Genomic DNA, 27,802 nt, shown 5'->3' with positions numbered 1-27,802 from the left:
TTCTAATGCGTAATTAAAATTGAATAGATTTCTTTAAAAAAAATTTTTTTAGATCCTCCTCGAGATCATGCCAGAAAATGTGGCCGGATCAACGTCCCAAACTTTAGGCATAGTTGGGCTAGGTTCTACTAACCCTCTCTTATCCTTACCAAATGCCTCCAGCAACATATTGGTTCAAGCTGCCAGAGGCGTAACCGGTAAACTAACCGCTTCAGCATCGGCGCTCAGCCTTAAACACAGTCCTTCCTTCATTGAACCCGAAAAATCCATTTTTTCTCGTTTGAACGATTCATAAAAATATTCATGTTCCAGAATTAATCAGTTTTTTTCGTAGTATATGATAAATTTATGTCCATAGTTACCTCTCCATGTTAATATTCAATCACCAAAATTATCATTCACCCCTCCCCCCCTCCACTCCCTCAGTCATATCCACTCAATTGATGATGACCAACACGTTTTATTCGTTTATTAAAAATTTTGTTTAAGAACGAGAATATATTTGTAAAATAGATAATTAAATTGTGAGTAGGAAGGAAATATAAATAAATGAATTTTTTGCTGTAATATGTTAGTTATTTTGAATATAATGATTTTTTTTTTATTATTTGTATTTATTACATAAAAAAATTTTTTTTATATATATAAATACTTTACAAAATTACAATAAAAATGTATTCTTTAGCTCAATCATTTTACACGCGTATTAAGTAGTAAACCAATGAATATTATATGTTTTTTTAGATTAAAAGTAAATATAAACGAAGGACTCACATACACACAAAAAAAAACAATATTTATATTTAGGTGTTTTTTAAAAAAATAAAAAACATATTTTCTTACAAATTTTTTTAAAAAAGAAGCACATTTAGAAATTAAATACAAGATATTATTATTTTTTTTTTTAAAAAAAATGTCATAATTTATATAAAAAAAAATAATAATTTGTTTTTTTTTAAAAAAAAGAGGGTCATTTTACTCCTCGGGGTATGAATAATCTTTACAAGATTTAAAAAAAAAATTAATTCCGATATTTTCGAAACTAAATCTAATCAATTTCAATTTTTTTTTAAATTAATAGATACAAAAATAAAAACTATTTAATTTTCCTATATATATTGTACATACTACATTAATATGATTTTTGTATCGTAAAACATTTCCCATATATATAAATATTTTGTAACGACAATATTCTTATGAAAAATTGTTTAAACTTTGCCAAATAACAATAATAGCAAAATTTATATACAATTTTATAAAAATATATTTGGAAATGTTTAACACAAAAAAAATCGTATTAATTTAACTTGTAATATATTTGAAGAAAAAAAATAACAAGTAGTATTATTTGTCTGTCTGTCTTAATGGCGAATCAAATTATATAATGTATGCAACTTTTTGCTTTAAAAAAAAGGGGGGGGGGATATATATATTTTTTAACGATAAATATTTAAGCACGCAAAAAGGTAAAAATGGATACTCTTATAAATTACAATTTGGTTTGGGGAGTAAAAAAAATTTTTTTTCACCCCCAGCTTTTAAATTTCTCATTTTCCCCCCTTTTAAGGTTCGAAGTCGAAAGTTAGATTGTTTTTGATTTTCTTCATTTTTTGTTGGTATATTCGTTCGAATTCTACGTTCTGCGTTTCGTCGAAATAATTTTTCCAGTCCCCGATGATCCCTTTGATAATATTTACGTTAAAAAAAAATTAATAAACTCTGCCGGCTCGTAACAAAATATATTTAAGATTGATTGACAGCTCGTCGGCCGAGTATTGTTAGCGTTTCGGGCACGAATTCAAACGGCTCGGGTTCCACCTTTAAAACCGGGATCGATTCGAACTTCGAACATTTTTACGAACTTAAAATCGTTTTTATTTAAAAAATTCCCAAGGTTCTGTCCCGTAAAATTATAAGAAGGAATAACTTTTTAACTTGGGTAACTGACATCGTCGTCAAAAAAAATAGTTACTAATAATACCTTATCAACCAATCAAAACCGTGTATCAATCATTGTTAAAGAGTCCTAAAGGTTCAAATCAGTTCGCTTACTTTTTATTTTATAGAGTTTATGATCAGGAAATAATAATGATTACTTCCGGTTTAGTTTAGATTTGTGATTTCTGGAGAGCATTTTTAAAAAGAATATAATAATCGAAAATGCAGTTTGCAAAAACACTATAATATCGAAATGTAGAAAGCAAAATTCAATAAAAAAATGGCTTCTGGTCCGTATCAAAAAAAATGGTTTTAGATCAGTTAAAGATTTTTATTGGAAAGTATATATGCATTTTTTTTTAAAAAAATTAATAATTATACCTTTTCTCATAAACTTGGTATGAGAAAAATCGAAGACCTTGATAGGCAACACCTCCCTGTTCACCATGTTATTGTTCTTCATGCTCTCAAAGGAACAGTGATCTATGAGCAGGTTTAATCTTTCGGGAGTTATCTCCATGTTAAGGAATCCCAGAATCTTCCTGACCTCTTTTTCTAAGTCCTAAAAATTTGTTTGTTGTTGTTTAAACTATCAGCACGGGTCGAATCGGCACAAGAGCCCGGCTCGGTTTTTTAGCCGCCGGTAATGATAAAAAAAAAAATCATTGAACATCTAACCCGACCCGAAAATCTTTTCAATTAAAACCGAAGCTTAACGAGCGTAATACGATACATTATTATAGCCCCTTACTAGAAGCTCATATTGATCCAACTAAAAACAAATTTGTTTTTGGTTCGAACCCCCTAATTTTGAGCATGTCTAATTTTAAATGTATAAAATGAATTTTATCGATAAAATTTATTAGAATTATTATCAGTGGCCCGTACTCTCTTCATATCTTCGTATTTGAGGAACAGTATTTTGTCGGGGTTATTGATGGATTCCTCCCAATACTTAGCCACGTGATGAAACCAGGAGCCGTAAACAACTTGAAGTTTAAGGAAAGGGTGTAGCATAAATATAAACAGATAATTTTATTGATTTTTTAAAAAAAATATATCTAAAAACCCATTAATGAGAAGAGAATAAAAAGTAAAATAATGTATGGAAATGATTAGGTATAGGGTATGTTTATGGAGGTTAACTTTTATTATTTTTTAGACCGTTTTAAAATTTTTGCGGTCATAACTAAAGGTCGCGGTCCTGACCGCGCGTATAATTTGAAAGACCTGATACGAAGACAAAAACTTGATTGGACTATTGACCCTTAACCAATCAAAACGTTTCAAAATAAATTTGCAAAAGTTACTAAATTACCATTGTAGCCTACATTCTAACGACACTATTGCTTTAAAATTAGAGTGTTCTATCTATAGCGGCATTATTTATAGCCGTAACGATTATTTCGAAACCTTGGAAGTTATAAAAACATGGTTCTATCTACCATTCACCTACGCCAATTTTATGTAATCAAAAGAGAAAATTGCTTCATTCCTACGACGACATTATAATAATTGCCTATACTGATAATTTATTCATTTAAAGTACGTCTCGAAGAGTGTCGTTGGATAGAAATCAGCTGATGATGCGCCATTTTGTTTTCCCACTTTTTACTTTAGTGCGTAAATCGTTAAATGGCGCGCCACACCAGCTGATTAGTATCGATACGCATTTAAAAATGAGTCAGTTCTATGTATTTTTAATTGTAAAAAAAACGTTATTAAGATGAGTCTTAAAAATAACACAAAATAATCAAAAATGATTGGTTATATTTTACGTTTCCCGTGGGAGAACAAGTGCAGAAATTCGTCCCAACTGCCTTTGTAATTACCGAGGAAGGAAGCGATCTTATGATGATGGAAGTAGGAAACCGCGTTATCCTTCGGATTTCGAGCAACGTATATAATCTTTTTTTTTAAAAAAAATAAGAATATAAATTATTTTTTTGGTTATTATGATCCGTTAGTATAAATCAGCTGGTGGTTCAACTTGTGAGTACGTTACATATCTTTTAAAATTGGCCGAGATACTGAAAGATATAATTTGGGTTAATGATGCATGTTTACCTCAAGGTATTACCTATCAAATTTGTGTTTTGTTTATTTTTCATGTGGATAGGCACTACCAAATTTATTTATAATATATATTCGAAAAATCGTGATTTTTGGGAAAGCCTCAGTGGCTTAGTCGGCAAGAGCGTAGCCTACCTATCCGATGGTAATGGGTTCGAATACCGGCAATGATCATGTTTTTTTTCTTAATCTAAAGCGGTGGTTCCATCCTTGTGCGGATGACACATAGGAGGCAAGACTCGACCACGTGATTCCGTTATAATATATTAAATAATAAGGGTCTAATTACATTTTAATAAATTTTGGTCGGTAATTAGCAAATTGGTTGGTAATTAGAAAATTGCTATTCGTTGACTTTGTAGTAAGCATCATTAACCATATAATTTAATCATTTATTTTTTATTTACCCTTTTACCGATAATATTAAAAATCGTTTTATTAAATTAATCGGTTCGGAATATCGAGTTTAATATCTAATAACTTAAATTAATCAATATATTGTTTACCCTCCTAACCCCCCCCCCCCCCACACTCTCACCTTTTCCCTTCGTCTTTCCTTTCTCCCATCTCTTTCGCTTCGTTTCCATATTATAGTTTTCGTGATTGTTCCCTGATTTTATGCCTCTTTTTTTCATCTATCCTCGGATTTTTACTATTCCCGCGCTACAGCATCGGGCCTTTTTCCTTGCGCATGTCGTAATCCTCCTTGATTTCCATGTCCCACTGCTATATGGACTGTTCTGTTCTTGATTTCCTATCCTTCTTTAGTAAAATAGTCCTCTTCCACTTGTAATCTCGAAAGGAAAGACGAAGGAGAAAAAAAAAGGAAAGGTGAAAAATCGCAAAAGGAAGGGAATATCCGTATAGTTGTAATTGTGTATTTTTACAATATATAATATCCAACGTGAATCAAATAATGTTTAAGATTAAATATATGACAATATTACATGATATGCATGTAAGACATCAAGAGATTGTCAATCACCATGGATTAGAGAATATGACAGTGATCATATGAAAACAGACTCATTTGTTGTGCGCAAGTTAAATTCATTTTGTTATATATAATATGATATGTATGGAAATTGGAGTTATTTTACATATATTGAGAATATATAAAGTTAACAAATAGAATGATGGGATTTTTGATATTCAAATTTTATTCACTTGACTATGGAAGTTTTTGTGAGATCGGGAAAAAAATGTTACAGTAATGTGTTTAAATTGGCATTCAAATAAAAAGTAATTGAAAATTTTAGTGGAATTTCTTATTTATTGGAAAATTTATAAAAAATATAAATATAATGATTACATTAGTTTTAAATAAATAAATTTGAGCGTTAACATTAGTGTTGAAAAGGAAGTTATTAATATTAATGTTGAGAAATATTACATTACAAAAAAAAAATTTTTTTTTTTAAATAGTCTGCTTTGGCTGACAAAAATATAACTAAATTACCATTTTGTTTTCTAAATTTTAAATCTGAGAAGCAGACTACTTTTATAAAAAAAAATCGTTTGTGAAGTAGCAGCCAGTACCATTGATCTTAAAATAAAAGTTAATTTGAAATATAAGTAATAATTAACTTACCTGAAGCATCATCTATTAATATTATTTTTTCAGCATTGCTTTTAAAATTTTTTTTAAATAAATATATATATATATATATATATAAGAAATGTTTCCAATACTTAGAGATTTAGAATCTATCCCAATTAACAGCAAAGTTCTAAGCAAAATATAATTTTCATGGTAGACCTAATTATATATCTGTTGCGATCCGTATTTATTTGATTGTTTATTATATGTTAATCTTTCAAAATTACAGAATACTCGATTACAATATTACGATATATACAAAAAAAAAGTATAATAATTTTGATTGACAGCTCTCAACATTCCAACGTCAATCACAACAATATCCAATTATATTTTGATGAGCAAACACTCTTTCAATTTTAAAAAATGAAGCTTGTTCAACTTTGATACATTATGGAACCAAAAATATATAACCCAATTTTTTCAGCTTTTTTCTTTGATAAGCAGGAATCACGGCAAGAATATTTTTTATTGGACTCCTGATCTTGGTTTTGCAGAAGAATAAAATCTTTCCAGAAGTGCCATTTTTCCTCTAGATTCGCAACATAGAAAATAAGTGTTCATACCACCGATAATTTTCTATCGAATAAGTTATATATAAATTCAAATGAGATAAGAACCTGATTTTTTTTTATTTGGTCTTTATAGAACTACCTCTAGCAAACGCGACTATATGGCAGTTCCCTCTTTAACAACGGTGGGCAGTAGGAAATGAATGCCATTTCCGCTCAAATAACAAGATCGTTTTGATATAAGTTATGAATAAATCGATCCGCTAGCCTGGCCAATAGGATAAATCCGATAATGATCGATTTGAATATCGGAATTCTTTCTGGCTCCTCTCCTGACATTAATTATACCGTTTTTAATAAAAATAATATTTTCATCTACTAAATAATGTCCCGGCCGCTGAAGATTATTTTTGTCAATCGATATAATCTCGATTAAAAGTCGGTAACTCCCGACCCGTTAAGAATTTTCGCGGTCAGTTAAAGTTTTACGAAAAACCCGACCTAGGTCCGCTAAAATTTTTTGTACAAAATCTTTCCCGCCATCACATCTTATAATATTTAAATTAAAATGTAACAAATAAAAGTCATAGTTTGAAATGCTTCTCAAAAAAAATAAATCCTCAAGGGATTTTGAACCCTGAATATTTTTTTCCAAATTATTCCTCATTAGGGCGAATCTGTTAAAGATTGGATTCAAAAAATCTCTATATTTTTATCAGAAACTAAACTCCCGCGCCTAATTTACTTCTGCTAAGAGACGTAAATTGCTAAAGACCCCAACTTCTACTGACAGATTCGGATTTCTAAAGACCCTAACTTCCGCTACCAGATTCGGATTTCTAAAAAAACTCTAACTTCTGCTGCTAGATTCAGAAACTGTTTGTTTGTATTTGGATAGTTTAAATTCTAAGTAGATAATCGGTCACGATAAGTAAAGTAAAAAAAAAGAATAGAAGAGAAGAGAAGGAATGGCGGAAAGCCTTAAATTTTTATAATTTGATTTAAATCGATTGCGTAATTCATTTCAAGATACCGGAAATATCGTAGCAAAAAAATCGATACAAAAAAAAATGGCAAAACTGTCTAGGCCAGCTCCATCTATTCTTACTTATCAATTATTGAATTTTTTTTGAAAAAAAATATGCAACTTGTTTCCAGACTGAATAAAATTAATAAAAATTTAAGTGAATTCTAATTGAACATCAATAATTTATTAGCTTTAGTTTTTTAAAAGTAAAAAAATTAAATTTAATAATAGTCATTACTACACGACCATTAATTTCCGCGCCAGAATATTTATTATTAGGTTTTGTTTATCAATAACGCGTATTTTTAGTTTGATGTATAAATGGGCCATCCACCATTTTGAGGGCAAGGGGCCTACTTGTAATTCGAAGGTCTAAACATTACGTGATCGGCCATTTTTTGAGAGTTAGGGGGGTGAGTATAGGTTTATACGTAATAATTAGTAGTGTTGTTAAACGGCTGAGTAAGTTGAGTAGTTTAACAACGCCAAAAAATAACTCATGCTAACTAAAATTGTTAATGATTGACGTTGATCGCCTGATACAGATTTTAAAATATTACGAAGTCTATATATATATATATATACATATGTATTATTGTGATATATATCCATAATTAAAAATAAAATGGCTAATCGATTCCAGAAAAGGTTCGTCATGTGTGTCACGGGGTTAGTAAATACAATATAGGGAGGGGGGAAGGACTGGTCGACATTTTCTTTATATTTATTATCTGCCATTTTCTTCGAGATCTTGACCTGTGATATATCATTTTGGGATTTGTCAGTTAGTTAACCATTTTGAATTTCTCACTCTTAGTAACATCCTTTACTAAGTAATACATTGAAAGTTCTAAAGATAGGTTTAAGATCTGTCTGTTAGGGTCTAATAAATATCAAAAATTGTTCCCTTCAAATAAATACGTAATCGCTCTTTACAAGATATCTGCAGAGGATCTAAATTTTATGCGCCAGAAAAAGAATTCACTTTTAAGCCCGAACCAGTTCCAGTTTTTATTTTTGATCATTTTACGGCCCAGATTTTAATTTTATAAAATTCCGCCATTTTGAATTCTTTCGGCGGCATTTTGGAAAATTATTTGAAAGGGAGGAAATCAAAATATGAGCAATAAATAAAATAATAAAGGCGCCAATTATAAGAATTTCGAATATTTTTCCACTGATTTAATTGGTTATAATTTTTTTTAAAATTTAAATATCGACCAGGACCAGTTTTTTAATTTTCGACGGTTTTAAACCCGACCCGCTATAGAAATTACAGCTGATTCTCCGCAGATCTGAAATATTAGCAACATGTTTTTAAAATTATGTCATAAACATATTCATTTGGCTCTCATATTTGTAAATTATATCTATCTATTGGCTTGATTTTGTAAATAACGCAACGCGTTAAATACCGCACCGCTTGAACAAAACACGTTTACTATAAATTTTCTCATCCGATTTTGAAAATGGTTTCTATACTTCAAGCACTAATTTGATTGACATTTGAAGCGCATCATTTTGCGTTGGCGAAGCAGCGTTATGAAAGGCTCAAATTGCGCGTACTGATACGCTTACAAAATAAGTTGTCCTATTTTGGCTTGCGAATCCAACGTCAAAATGATTCCATTTGTTATAGAGGTCGAAACGGCCCCGGCCAGCTGACCGAGCTGAAACATTTTTCGGGCAAGAATTGGACCGGACAGGGTAAAAACTATCACGACATGCACTAAAAATGTTTTTGACTCTATTAATAGACCCGCCCCTTATGTCAAAAAAATTAAAAAACCGGAAATAACCTAGTGGATTAATTTTTTGGGGGGATTTTTTTTTGTTACATTTCGCTACATAAAATTTTGTCTCAGATTTTATTTTTAAAATTTTAAGATGAATTTGATAAAATTAAAAAATAATATTATAAGTTGTATTTTACATATTTTTTTTTGCCCTATAGCTAAAATATCTTTATACATATTTTTTTGTTTTATATTCAATTTTAAAAATATTAGAATAAATTATCACGAAAATTTATGAAGGAAAATAAAAATAAGAATAAAATAAATAGAAAAGAATTGAATAAAAATAAATGAAGAATAGAAAATAAATGAAGAAAAATAAAATAAAGAAATGATTAAAATAAAATAAGGAATAGAAAATAAATGAATAGATTGAAGGTGATTATTTAAAAAATTAAAAACTCCCCTCTGCACCTCCCAATGGGGCTTCTACTAATATACTGAAATCTTGTAAGGGTGTCCGTCTAAAGTTATCTAATATGGTGTCTGTTGGAGGAGGAGAAGGATAAATTTCGCATTTATTTATATTTAAGGATAAATTAAGTTCATCAAAGTGTTTGTTGATTATATCTGGACGATTCTGGATTGAAGAAATGGTCCCAAATAAAAACAATCTAAAATAAAAAATGATGCTACCAGGAAAATAGTTATAAACTACAACAACCTTTTAATACCACAAATCCAGTATTGTTTAAAAACTTCTGGTGCCTTCTCTTTCGAAATTCTTTTAAAAGAATATGAACAAAAGATACTACAAATGATGACAGAGTTATTAAACATCAAACTCGATTCTAACTCATGGCTTCAAGCAACTCTCCCTTGTAAATCCGGAGGACTATGCCTAAGATAGGCATTAAGTATAGCCCTTGTTTCCTTCATCCCATCAACCTTATCAGTAAAAAATATTATCTCGCAAATTATTACCATCGATAAAGATAATTTATTAGATGAAGCCTTACGTTGCTGGAATATTAATGTCTTAGCAAACATAGCCCCACCAGATTCAACGAGACAAAAAGATTGGGATCAAGGATTGGTATCTCGTTCCTTAGCTTACTTACCTCAACTTGAGCGATGATCACCAATATAAATCCCTCCTAAGATCTCTTAATTTCAATTTTGGCCATGAATGGTTAGATTCATATCCCAGCATTTTAAATAACCAGCTAATAGATGACGACGCTTTCCGTTATGCAATCAATTTACGCTTGGGCGTACTTTTCCTAAACCATTATATTTGCATTAAATGCCATCACTCGGCAGACGCGTATGGGAGACACGGTTTCCACTGTAAATTTATACCAAAAATCAGCCGACATGATAAAATAAATGCAATAATAGCTTCTTTTTTGAATAAAGCCAATTTTCCCTGTATTTTAGACCCTACGGCAAAACCGTCGTTACCTTTTTTCATGGGTTTACCTGCATTGATCCCATGGCTCCATCTAATAATTCCCATGATCCCCTTAACAGAGCCGAATCTCTAAAAAATATAAAATACTCACACCTAATGTGTGATAACCACTTTGTTCCCATAGCAGCTACATCAACCTGCTCTTTTGGACAAGCGGCTTTAGATCTATTCAAAATAATATCCAAATCTATATAAAAAAATCATACTTTTCTCCATTTTACAAACTCAAGCAGAAAATCGTCGCATCTATAATTAGATCTAATTATCAAATATTTAAAACATCATGGCCCGACCTCGCCATTTGAAACTGATATATGACATATTTAATTATATTATCTATATCATAATGTTAATTTTTAAATAATAATATTTTATCATATTTGTATATGAATTTTAACATAAAAAATAGAATTTAAAAAAAATAAATAAATAAATGAATAATAGAATAGAAAAGAATAAATAAATAAAGAATAAGATTGAGAAGAATAGAAAAGCTCCAAATACAAATTAAACGTCCCAACTTCGAGGTATAAAATATGGTTACATAATTTCTCGTAATAAGTTTTTTCTTCTTCTTTTCTTATTTCTATATTTGTAAATATAAAATAAAAAAAAAACTTCCGCTTTCCAATTTTTCTTAAAATCAAATTAAGTAAAATGATCGCGCATGCGCGTGCATATACATGATTATGTCACCTTAGCGGGGTTTTTTTCACAAAGTAGACATATGAAGGAAGGAAAGGTTGCGAAAAAGTAAGACTAGCCAATCAATGCAACCCTTTGAATGGTCCTCGGCGCATTTTTACTAGTTAGAAATGTAAAGGACAGGGAAATGAGCCGAATTTCCAGGAAAGCCATTTGAATTCTGGGAATCCTCTATTAAATAAGACCTTCTAAAAATATGAGTAGTAAGATCAGAGGTCATTGGTTAATTTTAAAAATGTGTTAATATTGGATAACGTCGTAAATTTTTTTTTTGACGGGTAAATTTTCTCTTTATTTCAATAGTTGCTGATATATATCCTTTTATATTAATGATACTCAAACTGCAGGTTCATCATTCATTTAGATGTGCAAATCAATTGAATCAGCTGATAACAGAGCATTTAGATTTCCCGTTGATTTGTATTGATTACCTATTTAAATGAATGAAGCTTCAGTCTAGGTATAAGTATATTATACGAATCAATCCACATGTCAAATCGTTTCAAAAAAAGGATTTGAGTGAAATTTTGTATACATACTAAGAGGTGCAGGTAAATAAAAGTGCTATTTTTAGGCTAAATGATTGTCATTCAATTAAAGATTTTACTAAAAAATTAAAATAAATAAATACAGAATTTAAAATAATGATTCCAATATTGATGGGACCAAGTTCGATCCCTGACGGGACAGTTTATTTTCTTAAAAAAAACCCAACCTCCGAAGAGATTAGAGTAAGGAAAAAGTTAGCCAGATATATCATCATTACCACCACTCCCACTCCCACTACAGATTAAATGAATGAATGGTTAATTATTGAACTTTGCATTTAAGGTCCCTGACTTGCGCCGGCAACAGATGGAAAGGCAAGTGCGTAGCCAGGAGCCTAGGAGACTTAAGGTTGTTGAGGAAGGTCAAAGGGAATAGGGGCCGGCCCACTTCCAAGTGGATGACGCGATCTATCAAATTTTTCGATTTTATCTTCTCCAGATTCCCGTTGTTGTAAAGGATAGAGACGATTTCCTCGGTCCACGTAGTACCTAAAAAAAATATTAATCATATGTTACATTATCACGTGATAGAAAAAAATAAATTTATGATTGGTCAAACAGACTAGAACCCTTATTAATATTCGCAGTTTTTTTTAAAAAAAATGTAACGGGGGTGGAGGAGTCTTTAGAATAATATTTAGACCCTAACCGAATTTTGAAACAAGGGTGGAGTTAGAACCTTATAATAATAAAGCAGCGATATGCCGCACATTTTTTTCCGGAATACCGCGAGGAATTTAGAATATCCCAAATCCCATGATTTTAGATCAGCGTTGCCGTGAACTTTTGAATTAGCCTTAATTATTGTTTGAGATTCATGGGATAGGTTATCTTACAACGTTACATATATTATATGCTAGAACATCCTCCAGTCATAACAGATGGCCTTAGTGATGATTTAAAAATTGCAATAAATTTTCGAATCCTAATGTGAGAATTAGAGCTGAGAAACATCAAATGAATAATCAAAAAAAAAAGGTGATCAAAGCCATAAAGGCCAAGATGTTCAGTTGATTCCTATCCCGGATATCGTTTATAAGGAAAGGAACGTTAACGGAAATCAGCTGCGAAGCGAACAAGTCGTATTCAGCCAGCACCCCCAAAAATTAAATTTATTGTGATTGTTAAGATGGATATCATTATTATTTTTTTTGTTATGTCAACAAAATAAACAAAAAATCATTAAAAAAAACAAAAAATCATTAAAAAAAACAAAAAGGGGGGGGGGATAATAAAATTGGACTCCACCCCCACCCCTTCCCCCTCCATATTGTAATAATATAGTATCGTATATAATAATACAGTTAGAGATGATTTTTTTTTTGAAATGCAGAAATCTTAAATCTCTGAAGATTTTTCTAGAGAATGGTCCGACATGTTTTCGGATCAAAATTCCAAATCTTGTTTCGTAAGATTTTTCAAATTTTTGTGATCTTCAAAGATTTTCAAGATCAAAGTTTTGGGCAAAATATATCTCCACAAAAAAAAAAGTTATATATATTTTTTTTCAATCTCTTACCAAAATGATGAATAAAAAAAAATGTTTTGTCCCGGGTACATTTAGGGATCTATCAGGTTAAAAAACTTAAGGTAAGATATTATTCTCGATAGAGAATCAATGACATATATTAATACCGAGACTGACGACGCATTGCATTTGAAGGCGTCGTTGAATGCAAATCAGCTGGACCGGCCATTTTTAGTAACCGATATAGGTAATTATTCTCATGTTAAAAACTACTATTAAATTGATAACTTGCTTTCCTTATTATCTAGATGATCTGGCAATTTCTTTAATGAAGTTTGTGTCGGACATGGGAATAAATTGGCCCGGGTAATCAAAATGGCGTCCTCAGCTGTTTTCATTCGATGTACACTTTTAATGAATGCATCGTCTGTCTAGTTATTATTATATGTCATTGTAAAAAATACAATATTATGTATTGATATTATGAGGCCAAAAAGGATATGATTAGCCTTCCCCCCTCGTCCCCTCTCCTTAAGAAACGCGGATTGATTCGAATGAAAAAAGGAAAGGTCGCCATTTTAAAAAAAACGACTAGCCCGATAATTTCACCCCAAAATATTACGCAATCCCTGGATATCTTGCCGCCCATAGATACGCTGAAAGGTTTTGGACATCAATCAACGAAATCTTGTTATCAAAATCTCGAGACTTAAGCAATATTTTTTTATAGGCTCGAAACGAGCCGTGGCGAGATAAAAAAAACAAAGCCATTCTTTCTTTCTTTTCATATTTTTTTCTTTCTTTTTATATTTTTTTTAAAAAAATGTCATAAATTACAAAGATTTAATATTATTTTATTTATTATATTATATTATAAAAAAAAAAGGGGGATTTTTATGTAATATATCTTTTCATTTTTAAATTCATCTGTCGATTGAAAATAATTAAATGCGAAAATTTGTTCGGGTAACATTTTTTTTTTTAAATAAAAAATATTTCACGATGAATTATATTTAAAAAAAAATATATAATTCGCAAATATGTTTACGTGAAAGATTAGGGACAAGAATTTTTCGAAAGAGATGGGGGGGGGAGCCATTTTAAGAATCCATAAAGAATAAATGGCTCTCAGTTGCTACTCTATAGTTGGGTAATTGGCCAGGCGCTTGTCGGAGAAAATCCGATAAACATGGAGGCGTCCTAATTTATAGTAGTTTCTTCCAAGAAAAACCTCTATACCAAAATGCTGAGTTTTCGGGCTAAAAAACTTGGGTTTAGCCGATATTTTTTAGAGGGTTAAAAAAATATAGTGATTCAATAAATAAACTATCGAGGTGTGTAAGCCAATACAAAATAACGGTTTTCTAGGAGCCAATTCGTTAAGATACGCTTTAAGCGATAATAATAAGTTAATATCGGCGATAACTTGCCATTCTGATCTCCAGGGTATAGGTTGCAAAATTGAGGCTCAAAGTCTGGAGATGATCAATGTGCATCATTGATTTTGGGATTAGCCGCCAGCTGTCTATCGGGGGGAAGTGCCAGGTATAGTGATATTTTAATTTAGCTGGTGAAAAGAGAATTTTAAGGTTGAAGGATTTAAAAATTTTGAGTTTTTTGCTTCCTATTTTCCCCTTATAATCCGCATCTATTCTCTACCCTCACCCGCAATAAATATACGACGGTCCGCTCTCAGTGTATTTGAATAAGACTTCCACAGGTTCTTACCCTCGTATAAGCTCCTTGCCCTTAATTTTTTGGGGCATATTCTCGGAAGTAATCCAATCCTCTTCCGGGAAGCTGGCGTTGAGCCGTCCATGTTTTTTGAAGGAAAAAAAAATAAGCTGCCCACCCATGATTTCTGGAAATGCCAGATCATTCAATTTTTGAGCCAACTCGCCCCAGACACTATAAGTCATCCTTGAAAAAGTATTTTTTTTACCCCGTTCGCCCAAGTGCCAATCATATAGTTGGTCGGTTCTAGAATTGGAATGCTCCACTTGCGCAAATGTTCAAAAATGAGAAAATCAACATTTAAAGTTTTAAAATTCAAATATAAGGAAAAAAGTTTATTGAATCAATTTTGACGGAAGCTTTAACTTTTGCAAAAATTAATATTTTTTTTTAGTTTTTATTTTTATATATATTGGGGATATAAATAAGTTATTATCCAACTTGTAACTCAAAAATTTTGAAAATGTCGAGTGGAACACTCTAAATCTAAACCGACGAGCTCTTGTTAAGGATATTATTCGACGTAATAATAATATAGTTTTTATAATTTGGACAAATAAAATAATAATTTTTGTTTTTATTAAATTCCCTATTATAAAAAGTATATAAATAAGTGACAAAATATTTGCGACAAATGAACAGTCGTTGGAAAGAAATTTTTTTTTTCCTTATAAAGGTTATCGATTTGGTAACTTTACTAATAATCGTTGGCTTTTAATTCTTTTTAATTTTCTAATTTTTCAGTTTTCAAATCAATTTATTTTATTTTTAAAAAAATAAATTTAAACTAAAAGAATATGATAAATAATTTAGAAAAAAAAGAAAAAAATATATTAAATTTTTTTAAAAAAAACATAAAAAACATGAAAATATTTTTTAAAAAAACATAAAAAAAATATCAAGTATTATTTTAAATCAAAATTTTTTTTAAAAATTTATTTAAGGAGAAGGTTAAGTTAATGTGATTCAGGTCAAGAATTTTTTTTAAACATTTAAATAATTGGACAGAATTATTTGTGATAGCAATATTTGGTTTAGTTTGTAGCTTTATGGATTTCAAAAACGGTTTTTTAAAAAGATTCAAGGCGGTTTTTGCCCCAAAAGGGAGTGGATCAATCATCAGGTTAGGAATATTCCTGACATTTTAATGATTCGGTCCCGACAAGAGGGACATGCATATTATTAGAAAAGGGGCAAGGGAGGTCTAAGGCAAGTAAAATCCCAGACCAGGGGTTTGCCTGATACAAAGGTAACAATAGTTTTGGCGGTCGTGGCGTTTTTTTTATCTATGCAGAACACGGGTTCAAGAAAGCACGGGAGATTTTTCTTATTGAGAAATGTAGCAAAAAGTGTGTTTATTTTGTCGCGTCGATTAATTTTTGACACGAATTTACAATGGAGCGCATGACGTCCAAAACAATCTGCGACTTGATTACATTTGTCGCAAGTGTACTGGTTTAAAAATGGTACGTCCAGGCGCAAACTGATTGCATAACGAAAAGAGTCGTCGTCTATTAGTTGGATTATTTAAGATATTGGGGTAGGAATCAAGGCTATTCATGGCCGGAGTTGTTAATATTAAGCGTCCTGAGGAGGGATTTGTATTGGTAATCATCGCTCAAGTTGAAGTAAGTGAAGGCAATGCTAGATCCCAGTATTTTTGCTTTGATGACTCTGGTTGAGCTGTATTTGGCAATGCATTGATGGTCCAGCAAAGGCTTCGGCATCAAACTATTCATTTTAAGTTGAAATGATATGTTTCATTGTAGAAGATAGGATATGAAAGAAACTAAGGCAATAGTTTCAGCAGATCTAAGTCCTAAGCCTCCCGATTTGCAAGGAAATGTTGCCTTAGGCAGGAGAATTTTTTTCTATAAAAATTTCAAAAGTTTGCCAAGGACCTCTAGCCCTAAAGTTAAAATATAAGGCAGAGGTAAAATGAATGCAAGGAAGAAGCACATGACATTAATTATTATTTTTTAAAAAAAATAAAGAAATACACCCTATGGCAATTTAAATTTAGCCTAAACGTGCCATTCCGCTCGTTTTTCAATTTTTTAAACAGTAGTTAACGGTAAATGAACGGTCGTAAAAGCGGGAGATAAAACCCCACCGTGCCTCTAGCTAACTCATTATATATATATATATAAGGTTATGTCCAAAATAACGATTTTTATTTTTTTAAAATTTCCTAGGCATCATGTTTTGTTTATGAATTTTTTATAATTTATTGGTAATAGGAAATAGATTTAATTAAAAAAATAATTATTTGCATTCATATTCTGCCAAAAAGAATAAAAAGTTATGTAAATATATAAAAATATATATATAAATTAAATGATTAATTAGGTTACAATATCCAACATTTATAGACCGTCATTAAGCCGAAAAGTGTATATTATTTTGTTTTAAGGATTGTCTTTTTTAAATAAATCAATGTTTATGATTTTTTTAAAAAAAAGTGGATGCGGCGCCGTGGGGACCGATTGGCGGATCGGAATTTCTTCGTGAACAGCTGCGCAGTTCGGAATTACTGTCCTGTACCATGCCCGATAATTGTAAAAGTTTCTAGATGACCGATCCAGATGTGAACCTAAGATATAACTATATTTTTTTCCCATGCTTTTTTTATAAAAATATTCTTCTTAAGAACACCAAACAATCGTGTTAGTAGAGAGCAGTGGCGTAGCTACGGGGGTGTTTTTAGGGTTTGGACCCCTTCCAGAGCAAATTTTTTTTTCTAGATTATACGTTCAAAAGACTTAAAAGTGACTTTATATTAAATAAATACCATTAGTATTTATATTTTTCTTGTTTCGATGTTTGTGGAAGGATATTATATTACTATTGAAATTATTCTGGACAGTATTATTATAAAGTCATTGAGAATAATCTACTAAATTATAATAACATATTATTGATGCATTTAAAAAAATATATTTAATATATATTATAGAAGATATGGTTATGATTTGTAAGATAAACCCGGCCGAAGGCTTTTATATGCATAGACCCCCTCTAAGAAAAACCTAGCTACGCCTGGTAGAGAGAGAGAGAGATACAAGAATTATTTATCATATAATGCAACGAATAATAAAATTAATCGCTAGAGGCGCAGGGTACCACAATGATTTCCGAGTTTAAGTTTATAATTTTGGAACCTCTAGAGAGCAGCAAGAATAAGTAAAGATTTATCATTTTTGTCAGGTCAGGCAAGCTAGGAATTTTCTAAGGAGGAAGGAGGGCGGGGGTTATAATTTTCTTGGAGTATTTTCTTTTAGAACTAATCATTATATTTGAAGATACGATAATTTCGAACACAAACAAAAAAAAATATTGAAAATAATATGAATAATTAAGAGCAATAAGTAGTGTTGTTAAACGGTTCATTTTGAGCCAATTTTAAGCCTCGAGATATCGTTAATGTATGCCTAGACCTTTGTTCCTTCTATGAGCAAAATCTTCAGGCTGGCGTAAGATCTTTCTGGATGAAATATTGAGTTAGCTGCCCTTTAACAACACTAGCAATATGGTTAAAAAAATAATATAATAGCTATATAAACCGGTATATAAATTAGCGATCTGCATCGAGCCTAATTTTTCAAACCCGGGATGACTTCGTATTATACCCGACCATAAAAAACCGGATTATTTTTTGTTTTAAATTTTGACCAGTGGGTCTGAGAGGTCTATGATTTAAATTATATACATATAAAATCATAGACCGGCACCATCGGTTCCGGATTTTATATGCCCGACCCGACCCAAGTATTTTTTTTTAAAAAAAATTAAAATACGGCCAGGCCAGGCCGAGTCTGCACTCGAAATTTTGGAAGGTATTATATGAACAGTAAATTATTTTTACACCTTAAAAAAACAGTATCAATGTCATAACGATTTCGATAAAAAAATAATATAATTTTAATTTTTATAAAAAAAAAAAAAAATTAGAATAAAAATATTTTCCTATTACTTGACCTTAAAAAAAATAAATAAAATTTTAATAATTTATAAAAAAAAAATAATTTTTAAATTTTAAAACAATAAGAATGAATACGATGAATAAAGATGTTAATAATTTTTTTTTTAAATATTATTATTCTTAATAATATTGTACAAAATGATATATGTTTTAAATAGAATATAAATAGTAGATCTGTAAAAGTAGGCCCGGCCCGTTCCCAGCCCGATTGGGCTTCGGGTCAAGTTGGACCGGGCCTAATATTTAAAAAAAATTCGGGCCGGGTCGGGTCGGACTTTGGAATTTTTTTTTAAATATATCTAAATTTATCACTTTTAATGTTGATTTTTTTAATGTAAAATAAAAATATTTAATTTTATTTATAGAAGCTAGAGGCTAGATGACATACATCTATTATTTTGGGTATAATAATTTTTAAGAAATCTAAATTATAATTTTTTTTAAAAAAATAAATAAATAAATTATATCCTTTTTAATTTTTCCAGATAGCTTTTTGGAAACATATTCTTCTCTTCAAATTAAGAATTTAAATTTTACAGGAACTCTCAAAACATGAGTATACACAAATTTTATAAATGTATATTGTTCTCAAAATGGTAAACAATTCGTTTTTAGAAGTAAGATTTAAAAAAATCGATGCTTTTAACAGTTTGGAGCCCAAATCATGGTCAACTACTCTAAAGCATCTTTCCAAAATTTCAATGAACCAAAGCTAAAACTCTTAATAATTTGGACCAGGGATGTGTCTATTTGATTTAAGACACAGAGGCATAAAATAATAAATCATATAATTTTTTTTTGTATTTTAATTAATAAAGTCATCTAAAAAAACAAGGTTTTTTTTAAAAAAATATATACCAAATCCAAATTGAAAACTTTAATAGTTACAAAATTTTTAAATGGTAAATAATAAATCAGAAAAGACATAAAAATAAAAAATGTGTTCTTTTTCTTTTAATTAGTAAATATTTTTCAATATAGAGTAAGAAAAATTTAAATTATAAAATTAATCTTCCTTATATTTAATATAATCCCCCTCTTGTTTTGATATTATTTTCCAAATTTAAAAAAAAAATGTGTTGAGATATGTATAAATATACAAGCTAGAATGGATCCACGAAAATAAATGTATTACATACCGTAAAGATCTGCAAACCAAGACCTGGCCCCTACCTGAATGGGTTTCAAGCCGGATCAGATCTATTTTTAAAATATAACTTTGGGTTTGGGCTGGGACAGGCTTAAATCCCTTAAATATGATATTTGTCAAATAAATTACATATTTTAAAATTCCTGCAGGGAACAAGGCACTAATATATTTTTTTCTTTTAATTTTTATTTCCAAGAGGGCTTTTGAGACAAATAAAAAAAAAGTTTTTCAATTTTTTTTAAAAATATCAGGCCAGTCCAATAATTAATTGGGGAGATGAGTTATTAATATGGAAGGGCTAGACCTATAAATGTCCTCACCCCACTGTTATGGCCTTGATTATACAAAGATGATATGCTTAAACAATATATTTTATAATTATACATTTAGTAATTATTGTTTGATAATTATCACACAATCTTAAAAAGTAATTAAGGTCTAATTTATAATAAATCTAAAAAGTTAGCTGAGTTAAATTGAACAATATCACAGTTGAATAATTTACTTGATTTTGAATATTACACATTGTAATGAGGTGCATAATATAGTTGAGGCCTAAGATAATATATCATAAATATGTAACTAATAAAATGGTGATCATAATAACATATAACCTCCAAATTTTATATAAAACAAGAAGTAGTCTTATAAAATATTCCATTAGTTAAATTTATGATTTAGTTATTCAAACCTGATTTTGGATATGAGGCTATGATGATGTCATCAGGTCTAATTTGTAAACCTTCTAAGCCCTTTATGAGTTTCTGGGGCACCAGAAACCCTTGTAACAATATTCCTTTGTACATTTGAATTTTTGGAATAGCTTGTATATAATTTTTAAATATGTTATCAGATTCTCCCCTTAATAAAACATTGATATCATTGGTATATCGATTATCGAATAATTTATCATCTGTTTCTTCATCCTCATCATTAGTTCCATTCATAGAATATAAATTATCTATTGATTTATTTTCATTTATACAATTATTAAATAAAAGCTGTTCATTACCCCTTTCACCTGTATGATTTTTGCTTCCATTGAAAGCTAAATAATCTTCATTTTTATTATTTGCATTTTTGAGAGAAAGGTGTAAACCATTAAGTTTTGAACATTCAGTTTTAGATATTACATTTGAAATATGGTTTGCAGTTACAGGAGTTTTTAAATTACACATATTATCACAATTTATGTTGGAGTTTACACCGACTCCATTTATTTTTGAGGTCTTCATATATTGTGCTTGCTGAATTGGACTAGAATTCCATATATTTTGAATTTCTAAGAACTAATAACTGAATAAATATTTTTACATAGCATAAACATAAATTTTTTTAAAAAAACAGATGATTTTTATAAGCTCGGATCACTGAATAAATTATATATCATAAATACCAATAAATTTTAAAATACACAAATTAAAATTATATTTTTAACTGAATAATTATCAATACAATAAATTTTTATTTACCCTTCCCTTTAACTAAATATAACTCAAGGCAATAACTATTATAAAGGAATCAAAATATTATTATAACTTTATGGTCTTATAATAAATAATATATTATTAGCAGCAGCGTCGCTAGAGGGGGGGGGGGTCGCGCAGGGGCTAGCCCCATGAAAAATTTTATGTTACTCTTATTATTGCTTCCATTTTGATATAGGAAAGTAGAGTTTGCCAGGAGAGTCGCTAACTATGCTTTGGGGCGAAAGCACCCATTTTTTTAAAATCATAAGATATCATATAATATGAAAAAAGGTATATAATCTATAGTTATTTTATATTTGTTATTAAATAATCCTACATATTAAAATGAAATATAACCTAAGACATATGTAACGTGAGGCTATATAAATTTAATGATTTCTGAGATTTGTACTTCAGTTAATTTAATGCTCGTATTTCAATTTCTCCCTTAAATTCTAAATAAAAACAAAATCAAATCACAAACTTGTTAATTTCATATTTTTATGATAATTAGGGTTATTTTAGGGTTTCTACGAATGCCAAAATTTTCAGGCCAAGTCCTGTTGGAATTTGGGAATTGCCCGGCCCAGTCTAGTTTCAATTTTACACTAAAATTGCCAGTGATTTTTAATTTTTTTAAATACAAGGCCTAAACCAAAATATATGTTATTAAACAGTGGCGTCGCTAGGGGGGGGCGCAGGGGCTCAAGCCCCCTGAAAAATTTGAATAGCCCCCTGAAGAAAAATTTATTTTTAATGCCTCCTTAATATTCCCTTGAACTAAAAATAAATTTTTTTGATTGCCCACTGAATGATTTCTTTTATAATTTTATAGAGTAATATATAGATTTAATTTTATAATTTAAAAATTAATAAGTCTATCTAAATTATTCTTAAATGAATACTATTTTAATTATTAGATTAGATTAAATTTATAAATTATATTTTCACTATGTCAGCTTGCAATCAAATTCTGTGTTAAAAATAGAATATTTATATCACTCACTAAATATTAATTTAGCATTAACAGTTGAAACTTTATTGACTTTTATTATTTAAATTATTATAAAACCCTAATTTTTTTTTTATATAAAATTATTTGCGGTTTTATTAATTAAATAAATATTAATAGAAAATTAAAAATTTAATATTGTAATTAGTCGAGTTCAAAATCACTAATCAACTATATTATTGATATTTAAATTTAATATAATTATTTTCAAGGTCCAAATTCAAATAAGTATAAGAGATTTATTTTAAGTAAACGTATAGTTATTAATCCTCTATTAGATATAATTGGTTATAAAAGATTAGGTTAAATTCCATTTTTAAAGACGTATTTGACAGTTATATAATATATTGCAGTAAATATTTTAATAAATTTTACTAATAAATGCTTTTGATAATAAATATAAGTAATAAATTGTTTTCAAATATTTAACGCCATCTAACAATTGGAAATATTTTTTAAAATTTAACATCTTATTATTTATCCCAGAATGGATGTAATAAATTAGATAACTTTTCTTCTCTTTTTTACGCATTTTTAGGAAAGCTATTTTTTTTTCTTATTTGAAAAACAGTTTTGAGTTAAATTTTTAATACTAGTATATTTTTGATATTATAAACTACTACTATTTTAAGATATAATATACCAACTAGAGGTGGTGCGACAATAATATATAAAATCTTAATTAATTCTTTTATCATATCATACTCTGGTTCTAATTTTATAGTTACAAAATGTTTCATTTCTAATATGGCATCCCTGCCTTGTAAATAACTTAAAGCTTCAATATATTTGCATAATTTTTTCTAAAGATCTTTAGCGTTTTTGTTTTATCAATTTATCTTGCATAATAAATTCTGATATAAGTTAATATAGTGAGTGTCATGGCTATGACCGCTTATTAACCAGATTATTATTACAGCTGCTGAGAGCATATGATTGCATATTTTATAAGCAATAATGGTCAACTGTGTAGTTGTATATATAATTAAAAATGGAAGATAATCTATTAGAAATTTAATATCTCACAATTTTTTTCTCAATTACTTATCTAGCTTCCATTATGTCATTTTAGAGGAAGCTCTAACCACCATATAGTTTTATGATTTGGATTGGTCGTTTATTTCCTTATTAGTCCATTCTATAAAACATTGTCTAAAAATGGTAACAGAGTGTTATATTAGTTTCTTCTCCTTTTGTCAATGTAAGTTGCTAATTTTATAATATGTAGTTTTTATAAAACATTATCAATTGAGGCATATGTATGAATTAATTAACCTTTTTTATCACTTGTAATTTTATAGACGTAAAATTTATATCAGCAATCGAAAATAAATTTTATACTGTAATAAATAGATTTTATATAAAAAAATAATATTTTTAGAAATGTCTTATATTGTTAAAATTATTTATTTGTATGCATAATATAATAAATGATAAAATATGAAATTCAGAAAAATTATTCAGAGTTAGCAAATTTATAAAAAGTATAATATATTAATATAAAACCCGGACAAGCGGGCCGAACCCTAAATTTTTTTTTAGTTGAGCCCCCTGAGATTGTAAAGGCTAGCGACGCCCCTGACTATTAGTGTTATTAAACAGGTCATTTTGAGCCAATTTTAAAAATCGGCTAACTCAATATTTTATTAGGATTATGCAAACCTTAAGATTTTGTTCATTATGGCACAAAGGTTTGAACATCTATTAACGAATTCTCGAAATATTGTTAGTCATTTCTAAAAATCGGCTGATATTGAGTCGTTTAACACTTCTACATGCTATAAAGGCTAGCTGAGATACAATCACTTTCTGGATTGTAGCAATAAAATTTTTTAGATTCAACCGGTATTAGTACTGTTAGGGTAAATAGAAGATAAACTACTTCGTCTCTATTTGAGATAAAGCATATCTTTTATTACAATTTGCTTAAGATTAATAATTATTAAAATAAAATATTACAAATTATAAAGGTAATAGTAAATTAGAGAGCTGATTTTAATTAAATCAACCAACAAAATTATTTTTTAATGTAATCCCAATAATAAAAATGACGGTTATAATAAAGTAATTTAATAAGAAAGTAAAACAAGTTAATTTTTTATTTATTAGTATATAAAATTAATTTTTTGATTGTATTTATCTAACCTTTGTTTATAAATGTATGCGTTTTTGTTATAAAATATAACAGTGGCATTTATCTTATTGTTGAAGTTTGTAAATTTAATTTAAAATAAATGTATATTTAAGTGGAGATGAGAAAGCTACTGTTGTATGGGATTTTCAGGCGATTCATCTTAACGTGAGCAACATAAAATTGCAAGTTATAAAAATGATATTTACACCCATCTGTTATGAATGAAATGTTTGTTTATTAAAATTTCAAAATACATTAAATAAAATGACAACATAGAAAGAATAATATAATTAAGAAATGTTAACATAACAATTTAGTACATCAATACAATTGATGAATTTCAATATTATATAGAAAAAAATGAATTAAATATGCATTAGCTAGGACAGTGGCGTATCCAGGATTTTCCTATAGGGGGGAAATTTTTTGGGGGGATTTGCCTCCAAACCCCCTTTGGCCAGCTTTTTCCTCACCTTCGGCCGGGTCATATCTTTGATCTATTCTTTTAAATTATTCATAATTCAATAATAATTATATTAATATTTTTAATTTTTTTTTGAATTTTGGTTCCTTTTATAAATTAATTATTTAAGAAATATTTTTTTTAATTTTTAAATTTAACATTTATTAATAAAGACAAATTAAATCTGACAAAATGATAGTATAAAAATAAAATCATGTCCAAAACATAATTCTAGAAAATTCAAGAAATTTAACAAACAAGGACTTCATAGTGAAGAAGAAGAAAATCTAGATTAATCGGCTCCTCGGGGAATGAACCTATGGCGTGTAAAATTAGATTTTATAATCTGAATTCCTATGCGTTGACGTAAGTAGTCGCTTTCTTTTGGGTCTCCTGATTACTAATTCGCGCTTATGAATATAAGAAGAAATAAAAGTTATAACCCAATTTTTATTTTAAGTTAGGTATATTATAGATAAATTTTTTTTAAAAAGTATAAAATTGAAATAAAGTTTAGTGTCAATTTTTTTTTTTATAAAATTTGCTTTAAAAACTAGCCTCAGCTTAAATTCTCATATAATATAAATATAAAATTTTTTTGATTGAAAATTCTAATTGTAGTGAGTATAAAATATTGACTAGAAAATTTTTTAAAGAACAAGTTTTTATAACTTATTAAATACAATATTATATAAAAAATTTATTAAATACTAGAATTATAATGCGATTTTTAATTTTCGTGGGAATTTTTCCAATTCATCAAGAATTTTCTTTGTCGTTGGAAATAAATCTCTGTGGATATTTAACATAGCTAACCCATTTAGCCGAGAAGTAGTATTTTGTAAATAAGTTTTCAACCTTCTAAATTTGAAAAAGGTCCTTTCATTCGTATATGTTGTAATAGGCAAACATGCAAGAATACCTTCAAAATAAATTAAGCCTTTTATACCGATTGAGCGCATCAATAGCATGCTCAGGTAAAATAATAAACGTAGTAAATATTTATACCACAATTCGAATTCACTGATTAAATTGATTTCAGTATCAACATCATAGGAATAAAATTTTGCTAAATATTTAATTATACCAATAATGGCATCAGAAAACGAAGAAGGGTCTTTAGGTAATAAAATTTGAAGATTACCAAAGACTTGTTTTTTATCTAAAAACCGTACTTTAATTTGCGATAAAAAAGTATCTAAGAATGGAATGAAATTGGATATTTTATAAGATTTAATTCAACGTCTATATAAATATTTTGAAATATTCAACTACATTCATTCTTCCTGTCCACATTTTCCTCCAAATCAATAACTTGAACCAAATTGAAATTTGGTTTTTGTAAATTTCTACATAGTAGTGAGCTATAGAAAAATAATTTATTAATGCAACTAGCAGTAAGGATAAACTCTGCTTGATATTGAAAAATTTTAATGGGAGAGGGGGTCCGGGGGTCGGGGTAAAATTTTTTATTATCTTAAAATAATATTTAGAAAAACAGTCAATTTGCTATGGGGGGTGAAATTTCCACCTTTCCCCCCCATTGGTTACGCGCCTGAGCTAGGACTAGGAACTTTCCTATGATAGAGAGATATAAGGCAAGGGGAGATTATGACAAGGTGAGAATATTCTGGGAAGATCACCATGGATATCCAGGCCATGAGATATAATAAATCTTTTAATCAGAATTGAAATCTATTTGTGGTATAACTCATTTATATATTTCAAAACCTGGAATAGGTCTATGGTTTCTCTTAATAGAATGTTGCATCATCAAAAATAGGTCATGTCATTTCCTGGACTTGGTCAGATTATTAGCTTGATTTTAAAATATTTAAATTTTTACGAATATTATTTTTAAAAATAATCATATCAAAATTATGTTCAATACAAATTAAATTATGTTTTCAAATGTTGCTAACATCATGGATCTCGAAACTTTGATTAAAGTTGTGTAGTTAACGTGTGGATTTAGCCAAAATATTATTATTTAAACCTTGCGATTTCGCTAATGTCTAAACATTTTTGCCATCTATGAGGAAAATCTGCAGTCTTGCATTACATTATTTGGCTAAAATATTGAGTTAGTTAACAACACTAGATTTAAGTGCTTGAAAAACCCTAAATCAAGATTCAAAACATAAAAATATTGCTTATAGAGGTTAATAAAAAGATAGCCAAACATTTCGGCCATGTATATGTGGAATCTTAAGGCTTGATATTTTTTTATTGGAGGTGGGCAAAAGTAGAAATCCGCATTGGGCAGTTTTTTGGCCCACTCATTCTTCAGGCGGACTTGCTAAAAGATTTTAGACATTGGGCCGGTGGGTTAAAAACTATTTTTAAAACAAAGAGCGAATGAATTTTAAATAATTTTGAGCAGAATGAATAATATATGTAAAAATTTCATATTTTTTATTTCATAATTGCATATTTTTTAAGTTTAATTAAAAAACTATAAAATATAAAGAGCTAAATCAGCCATCAGAAGAATTTGTAAACATTGCTGGGCTAAACAAAATTTTTAGTAAAATGGGTAGGCTAATTTAAAAAATTCTAGCAGAGCCTGCTAACTTTTTAAAAATAGACGAGCGGGCGTTTGGATTAAAACCTGCCTATTGCAGTGCAGATCTCAAGGCCAATAGTTTCTGCGATTATATTAAATATATAAAATTCGAGAATAACGTTTACCCTTAGAATTTCTGGTCCTATAAATTAGTGTTGATTTGCCGGCTTGAAAATAAAGGACCAACTCATTTGGATGGTTTTGTTGT

At 29.1% G+C, this 27,802-nt stretch overlaps 2 protein-coding genes and 1 long non-coding RNA gene across 4 annotated transcripts in view; 1 reads left to right on the top strand and 2 right to left on the bottom strand.

The window, feature by feature from the left end:
* The window catches only part of LOC135929962 (exocyst complex component 3-like), a 36,527-nt gene extending 35,926 nt beyond the window's left edge, over positions 1–601 (top strand). Inside the window, exon 21 of the mRNA XM_065466722.1 lies at positions 53–601. Within this exon, the coding sequence (XP_065322794.1) occupies positions 53–295 (243 nt within the window). The 3' untranslated portion in view covers positions 296–601. The remainder of the gene's footprint in view (positions 1–52) is intronic.
* Positions 527–21,284, bottom strand: LOC135929963 (sulfotransferase 1A1-like). Of its 2 annotated transcripts, XM_065466724.1 has the most exons (7): positions 20,963–21,283; positions 20,642–20,911; positions 11,888–12,105; positions 3,720–3,849; positions 2,830–2,930; positions 2,323–2,503; positions 527–1,684 (listed from the first exon to the last, which is right to left on the bottom strand). In XM_065466724.1, the coding sequence occupies exons 1-7, from the start codon at positions 21,183–21,185 to the stop codon at positions 1,566–1,568; spliced, it is 1,242 nt and encodes a 413-aa protein (XP_065322796.1). In that variant the 5' UTR covers positions 21,186–21,283; the 3' UTR covers positions 527–1,565. The 2 variants fall into 2 exon arrangements, with proteins under 2 accessions (XP_065322796.1, XP_065322795.1); XM_065466723.1 differs by having other exon boundaries at positions 20,642–21,284.
* LOC135929964 (uncharacterized) lies at positions 5,367–5,883 on the bottom strand. Its single transcript, XR_010572679.1, has 3 exons — positions 5,707–5,883; positions 5,606–5,643; positions 5,367–5,560 (listed from the first exon to the last, which is right to left on the bottom strand). It is a non-coding gene; the product is annotated as an uncharacterized LOC135929964 (long non-coding RNA).
* Positions 21,285–27,802: the final 6,518 nt, after the last annotated feature.

This window comes from Gordionus sp. m RMFG-2023, chromosome 5 (assembly GCF_954871325.1).
Source record: "Gordionus sp. m RMFG-2023 chromosome 5, tfGorSpeb1-WG-v2, whole genome shotgun sequence".
Lineage (NCBI taxonomy): Eukaryota > Metazoa > Nematomorpha > Gordioida > Chordodea > Parachordodidae > Gordionus > Gordionus sp. m RMFG-2023.
Note: the sequence above shows the minus strand (reverse complement) of the source record. Positions and strands in the feature narration are given on the sequence as shown.